The sequence below is a fragment of the Microchirus variegatus genome, assembly GCF_963457635.1.
Source record: "Microchirus variegatus genome assembly, chromosome: 4".
Classification (NCBI taxonomy): Eukaryota; Metazoa; Chordata; class Actinopteri; order Pleuronectiformes; family Soleidae; genus Microchirus; species Microchirus variegatus.
The window spans coordinates 10,503,534-10,511,620 of NC_139805.1; the positions used below are offsets into that span (position 1 = coordinate 10,503,534).

The 8,087-nt window shown below is 39.3% G+C and overlaps 1 protein-coding gene across 1 annotated transcript; it reads left to right on the top strand.

Moving 5' to 3' along the window:
- Positions 1 to 223: 223 nt before the first annotated feature.
- On the top strand, positions 224 to 1,387 carry LOC310925772 (N-acetyllactosaminide beta-1,3-N-acetylglucosaminyltransferase 3-like; the record flags this gene model as incomplete). Its single annotated transcript, XM_083887789.1, has 1 exon — positions 224 to 1,387. One exon carries the CDS (start codon positions 224 to 226, stop codon positions 1,385 to 1,387), a length of 1,164 nt encoding a protein of 387 aa, XP_083743915.1.
- Between the last annotated feature and the right edge of the window lie 6,700 nt (positions 1,388 to 8,087).

Here is an 8,087-nt window from a genome sequence, read left to right on the forward strand (position 1 = left end):
TGAAAGCTGAGCACAAACAAAGCAATGTGTCTATAGTGTCACTAAATTGTCGAAAATACCAAATTTCTTCTGTTACGATGGAGTAGCACTACACTGTGCACAGCTCTAATATTCTGGATCTTTTCCTAAATGACTATGACTGAACAAGTAACTTCAATTATTTATTTCTGTCAGATGTATGCTGATTCAGAAATGTGTTTTTTTTCTCTGCAGAGATTCAAGGATGAGGAGAATCACATGTAAACTTTTATGGCTGGCAGTCGGTCTTGGTCTGTTGGTCCTCAATCTCCGTAGGAATTATAGTGACCAAATAAAGGGCCCTCCCCAATGGGACCACGAAAACATACACATCTATCGCGATGAGACACAAGCAGAGGACAGTCAAGTTAGTCCAGAAAAACCAACCAATTATGTCTACCCCTGGCCAAAATGTCAAGAAAATACATCTGCTGTGAACATCACAGATTTCAGCTCTCTTCCTACTCGTATAAAAGACTTTCTTTACTACCGACACTGCCGGCATTTCCCCATGCTACTGGACGTTCCAGACAAATGTGGAGGAGCGGATAAATCTGCAGATGTCTTCCTCCTTCTGGTCATTAAGAGCTCCCCCGGAAACTACGAACGCAGAGAGGTACTGCGCAAAACCTGGGCTAAAGAGAGGCTACACAATGGTAAGAAGATTCACAGAGTCTTCATCACAGGAACAACTGATACTGGTTTTGAAAAACTGAGACGGACCAAACTACTTGAACTGGAGCATCGTGAGTACAATGACATTCTCCAATGGGACTTTGTGGACACGTTCCTCAACCTCACACTGAAGCAGATACTCTTCCTCGAGTGGATGGAGAAGACCTGTCCGAACGCTCGCTTCTTGCTTAATGGTGATGATGATGTTTTTGCCAACCCAAAAAACATGGTGGAGTATCTCCAAGGTCTCAAGGACAATGATGGAAGCAAACACCTCTTTGCTGGCTCTTTAATGGGGGGTGACCCCATCAGAAACCCAAATAGTAAATATTTTGTCCCTGTTCAAGTACGAGTTGATTCATTCCCCCCTTATTGTAGTGGTGGGGGCTTCCTCCTGTCTGGCTATACAGCTATGGTCATATACAACATGTCTCAGTCCATTCCCATTCTTCCCATCGATGATGTTTACATGGGGATGTGCCTGGCCAAAGCGGGACTGAAGCCTTCTGCCCATATAGGTGTGAAGACTTTTGGAATGAACATTCCCTCAGCTAAACTGGATAGTTACGACCCGTGCTATTATAAAGACATGTTATTGGTGCACAGATTCCTTCCAGAAGCCACATTTCTTATGTGGCAAAGAATAAATGACCCCAAACTGAAATTTCACTGTTTTTTAAATAGAATAGAATAGAATAGAATAGAATAGAATGGCCTTTATTGTCATTGTATTGCATACAATGTAATTAGACTACAAGACAATTAAAACAATGTTGTAATACAAGAATAAATAACCTATATGCACGGAAAAGAGGAGAATGAAGAGATTTGGTTGCGTTTCTGTGGTATTCATATAGATATATTTGTTTGACATTGCACATGGTAAACGGAAAGAAGTTTCAGGTTTTCGGATGGAGGTTATATGTGGATCTTATTTTGCGTATTTATTGTGGTGATAGCTCTTGGAAAGAAGCTATCCCCGAGTCTGTTTGTCTTGAGTTTTGTGTGACCTTTTCTTTATGCAAGCTAAGTTTTGTTTACATAGTAAAATGACTGTCTGAATTCAGATCACATTTAGTTGACAATGAATATAAACCAATACAAACTGATTTAGCTTTACATTAATTTTTCCGGTCAGCCATGAATGTACTGCTGGGTGGAGGCATAACAATGACAAGGTGGTGAAGTTAGTTGTCGTGTTAAACCTTTGACCTGTGCAGGGATATTATAATGCTAAAGGTTTTGAAAGACGTATTCTTTTTTTATTTACTCTTTTATATATATATCTATATATACATATGATATATATAATATATTCTTTTGTCTCCACATTCAGATGAAGGTACTGTATGAATCAAAATGTGCTGGTGTGCTTTTTTAATGCCTTAAGCCCAAAAACCGGTCTATTAAAACAAGTGCCTTGATTTTTATTTCTGTCATGCAATCAGATTTCTATATAAATGTTTCTCAGACAGAAGCAAGGATGTTGTAAGTAGTTATTACTGTATAGGCTCTGCTTAAAAAAGTTTTTTTTAACTGTTCACTGAATAAACCTGTCTAAACATACAATATGTGTCTCCTAATATTTCTTTTAAATCGAGAATAATTAAGTGTCATTTGTCCCCATCAAACTTGGCCAAAGTTTAAAGACACACGCACGCACACACAAAAAAACCACTTGAAATGTCCAGACATCTGATTTGACAGCAGACAGAAAATTTGACCTCTTGAACTATCACCATGTCTTCCTGTCTTGAGCCGTGTTTCCACTGGCTCGCCTCGCCTTGGCACAGCACGGTGTTGTGGAAATTCTCTGCTGCTGGTGAAGAATGAAATAGAGAACTTCTGCCGGCCGACAAGGTTTAATTTTGTTGCAAGGAAAAGGTCAATCTTCACAGGAATGATCCTAGCTGAAGAAAGACCCTGAGCAAAAGTGATCCCTCCACATTTATAACTGAGCAACTCCCCTTTTGCATTCCTCCAATAGACGAAGAGTGTGCCATTGAATGAGGTGCTTTCACACCTCTTTGTCTACTGGAGGAATCGGGGAGCCGACTCCCTGCGGATGTTGTAGGAAGGTGTCAGTTCAGGCTAGACACAATATAAAATACACTATACACAAAGGACCTGGGGCCTCATGTATAAAAGAGTGTGCAGCTTTCATACTGAAAGAGGGCGTACTCACAAAGTTTGAAAAGTACGTACGCAAAGAAATTCTCAGATTTATAAAACCGTGAGTATACGTCGAGTCCGGCGCACCTTCTCTTTATACATCGCATCAAACGTGAAACTGAGCGCAGGTGAATGAGTAACACACCACGCCCTCGTTCCACCCACAAATTAATATACAAATGACTCTAAAACCCACTCTCTGACGCCTCCTTCCTGAAGAACAATGACAAATGCGGCAGCAAAGGAGGAGGAAAATAAAATTAAAAGATGGAAAGTGTGCGATCGAACGCGTCAATTTATGAGGTATTTTTTGTTTGTTTTTTAAATTTGGAATTAGATATAAACACGAAGCAACTAAATGTGAGGGTCACCGCGGCTGCTCTCATATTAATGTTGCTGTTTTAAAAAACTGGCTGTGCATTTTTCTGTGTATTTGTTTAGACATGACTCATCCATGTGAGCTGAATTTACAGATCATTTCAACAATCTATAAATCTGTCAGTGTCACGAGTCATCATCCGGTTACGCACACACGCATTACGCACAGAATAAGCAGATAGAGCTCAGTGACTTACTGTATAATGATTCATTACTGTCACTGATTGTGTTGTGGACGCTGGGGAGGGAGGAAGAGGGAGGAAGAAGATACCAGTGTGCCAGTGTCTCAGGTGTGCCGGAGTCTCCAGCGGCTGATGAGTGCCTGTCTCGTCTGGTGAAAGGCGCAGCGGTGGTGGAATAACTTTTTTTGCAGTTATTTTGTTATCGTATGGATTAAAATGGGATAAGGAAATGTTTTACTCAACATTCAAGTCCCATTTTCTTACAACAAATTAGTTTGTAACTTTATTCTGGAGAGTTTAAAACATTGTAGACTGACGTGTGTCCATGCGTTCACGTTAGTGATGGGAATTCCGGCTCTTTTTAGAGAACCGGCTCTTTCGGCTCGGCTCACTATAAAGAACCGGCTCTTTCGGCTCCCAAGCGGCTCTTAAGGTTTGTTTTATTGCTTTCATTAATTTATCAACAATATAAAATTATGCACAAAATTAATGACTAAAGTAAAAAAACGTGTATTTTTATTTATATATGTTTATTATATAAATATGCTTTTATTTATACACTCCACATAAAATGTAAAAAATAAATTATATAATACAAAAACAACTATTTACAATTCAACTTTTAACTATTTCAATTTTCAACTTTTTCCTTTTAAACAAATTTAAAGTGAAACACAAAACACTGCAAACCACAACATAATAAAATATAGATTAAAATATGCAAAACAAAAAGAAAAAAAATGAACAACCAGATCTTTAATTAAGGTCGAGGTTGGCATTAAGAAATACCAAGTGCCTCAGCTGTGCAGGATGTTTGTGGAGCCGGCTCTGTAGGATATTCTTTTCTTGCAGACTCTACACTCTGCCACTGTGTTGTCAACAAAATTGAAATGGTTCCAGATTTTGCTTCTTTTCCTGGTGTCACTCATTTTCTTACTATGGTAAAGGTATCTACTATACCTTTTCTAATGTGTCGATGTTGTCTCTTCTTTCTCTCTCCTGCTCTGTTTGTGTGTTACTGCTGCCAGTGTGAAGAGAAAAAGAGAGAGAGAGAGAGAGAGTGAGAGTGAGTGAGTGACAAAAAAAACCCCCAAAAAAAACCACGGCTCTCAAGAAAGAGCCGGCTCCCGTCGTTCACTTCAAAGAGCCGGCTCTAAGAGCCGTTTCATTCGCGACCGACCCATCACTAGTTCACGTCAGCCGCTGTGTGTCTATTTACATAAAGAATAGATTAATTTGTGTTAAATCAATTTCAGTTATTTGCTCAAAGTAAGACTTAGAGAAAAGTATGACTCACTCACACACGCGCGCGGGATCAGTTTTGTCTTCAGTGTCCTCTATGATCTTATCCACACATGTTCAAACGTACGTGGTGTATCATTGTTGTTTGTCACAGAATAATTCATGTTTGTCACTGTAGACACATTAATACTATTATTTTGAAACATTCTGATGAGTTTCAGAGCATAATATTGCAGCGTCTCCACCTGACAAGAGTTTGCATATTTGCATTAAAAAGACTGCAAATCATGTTTATGTTTTGAAATCATGTTTTGGCATGTGGTGCCACCTACCGCCGTCTAGCAGTCATTGCAGTCAGTAGAGTCTCATCTGCCGAGCAACCACGGGTTGCCAGTTACGTCAGAAAATGAAACCTAAAAGACCTCGGGATTTTGAATTTAATGTAGTAACCGTTTTTGGCCACATTTTTAGATATGGCACCTTTAACGATCCTAAAAACGCAGCTTAATCTCTAACATTCACCCTGCCAGATCTTCTTTTCAGTTTTCCCCTGAGCATTCTTCTTGATTCTTCTCGCTCGCCCAGGGATTTTTGTACTTTTGCTTTAACTGACGCCTGCGTTGCGAACCTTATTTTGTCTTTTGTGTTGTGTCCTGCATTTGGGTCCACTTACACACAGTCGTTGCATGTTGGGGCCTCTGTACTGCAGACAGCCATGTCCGATACACAATACTCACATACTGTACTGGGGTTGATTGGTCAGCGAATTCATAATCCAGGACATGAGGTGAACTTGTTCTTCAGAAGTACTGGCCACCTTGACCATATGAGCTCCATGAGAACGTGCCAGATGTCCTACGCTCTCTATGGAGGATGGTGTGACCAAAGCAACCCAATACCCAAGGTGTAGCAAAGGACTGGAGGTGATTTGCAAAGATTTGTGTCTACAGTACTCCTTTTATATACATATAAGACAATGTGCTATTATTATCTGATAATATTTGAACCGCAGATCACATGCATCAGATGCTAGCTTGCTGTCTGCAGTCAGGACAGAGGATTATTATCTCACTGTGGCGACACATTAGAAACTGGGACACTGGAGTGATTTTCTTGCAGATGTTACTGTCTTGAAGCTCACCACAGCGAAACAACATGGGAAGCAGCAAAAGAAGAAGAAAAGAAAGTTTCTGCTGAGAAATAAAGTGTGGTGGTGTGTAAAAAGTATGTTTGTCATCATTTCTAGCACATCGACGTGACATGTTCTACTTTGAACAAAGTGTTGTTTGAAACCCCCATAAGTCACGTCTTTGCTTATGACTAATGTATCCTGTCATCTTACACAAGCTACCCCTTTTTAAATGCCATTGTTTCTATGTTGTGACCACTTCCTGTCACATCATCTTTTTTTCTTTTTTTTTTTCTCACTCAGCCTTCACATCCACTGTTTCTTTGAGTCAGGTTTCATTTTACACTGACCAACAATGAGCCAGAGACTTGACAGTGAAGCTGTTTCCTTCTATTTACTGCTGCTGTTGCAGAGTGACTAGTGACTGCAATTTGAACCCACCTGATGATGTTTTGTTGTGTAGTTTTATTTTATTGATTTAATTATTTTTTTAAAGGAAATATATATAAATAAATATCAGTTTTATCAGTAAGTTTGATCCAGATGTCTTTTGTCCTGTGTAGTATTTATATAAAGTATGTTTGCTGAACAGAAAATGAACCTCAAATCATTTGACTCATTAATTTGGGTAAAAGGAAACATCTGAAGAATGGATTGACCCTGAGGTGAAGATTGTTTATATGAGTGGATACTCAAGATGTTTCAATATTAACTATTAATTTAAGCCTTGTGATAGCATTAAAGAAAAGGGCAAGGAAACAACTCCTTGTGGGCCCAGAAATGCCCGTATGTATGACAACCTAAAAAATGTGACAAATCTGAGCCACTCAAGCATTTGATAAGTTATAAAATCCTTCAGTATAATTGTGCTATTCTGTCATTGTGACAATTTAACCAAGCCTACATGTTTTTGCCTTAGGAGCAAGTTAAGATGGCTGTCTTTGGCCAGTTTTTCACTTGAGAGAAGTGATCTTCTTCAAAGAATGAATAGCCAAGTTATAGTGAGGCATTTTTCAGGCGTCAGTCTTGTATAAAGTACAAGTATCTTACCAGAAACCTGACTTTGGTAGAAATTTAGTTTACTTTTTATAACAATATTGCATCATTTTCGGACATAAAATATACCTGTCTTGTGCCGTGTTTTAGTAGTTTTAGAAAAGTAAAAGTATTAAAAAAAAGTTAGGATTGAGTCATGGTAGCTCAGTGGTACGGTGTTCCTGGCTCTGCTCGTCTCTATGTGTCCTTGAGCAAGACACATAACTCCACACTGTAGCGTGTGAATGGGTATGAATGATGGGTGAATAGCAAAATTGTAGTGTAAAGCAGTTCAACGAGACTAGAAAAGCTCTATATAAATACAGACCATTGCCAACTCTTCTTCTTCTGACTTTATTTGGTAGTAACGAGTACCAATAGTTAGAGGAAATGTAGTGGAGTAAAAGTTGCTGGAAAAATAAAAAACTAAGTAAAGTACATGTGAATTTTGTACTTTTTGTACTTAAAGGGGAAATAAGTAGTTTATAGTGCCATCTAGAGGAGAGGCTGAAAATTACAACAAAGACCTGCTGCTCTGCTCACCCCCTCCCTTCCCTGAGCACTACGGTATCCGCAGCTGGTCAAATGTCGTCCTCGTTGTCTTTCTCCGTGTCAGAAGATGAGGTTCGTGAGGCGAGGGAGAGGGCGAGCTACCGCGGCCGTAGCAGACGAAGCGGAGGGAGTGGAGGCGGGACTTCTGCTACAAGTAAAGAGACGCTTGTTTTGTTCTCTCGCGTTTGTCCTTACAGGCTCCGGTAGAAACATGGCGTCTCGCTGCTAACAGTGGCTATGCAACCACGGTCCGCGGTCATGTTATTTTACATGACTTTTTGAAACACTACGAAAATGAAACAAAAACTATTATACAGCGACTAGACAATGCAGGAGCACATAATATGTATAAAAAATATGGATTTTAGGTTATATAAACCCATAAATACTACATATTGTACCTTTAACTGCCTTTCGCCTTATGTCAGCTGGGATTGGCACCAGCATCTCTGGCAACCATCATAAATCAGTAGAAGACGAGTGAGTGCCCTCTTGAGTGCTGCAGATTTCTGAAAGTTTTCTTCGCTTAATGTATCCTCAAATTGAAGAGCACCTCATCAGCCACTTTCTGTCTATAAATAAAACTGGCAAGACAGAAAACCCAATTTTTATACAAGATATTATTTTATTATGGACAAAAACAAGAAATCACCTATCCAGACTGGAGCATAAATGTTGTGCAATTACTTTAAAACTACTACTAA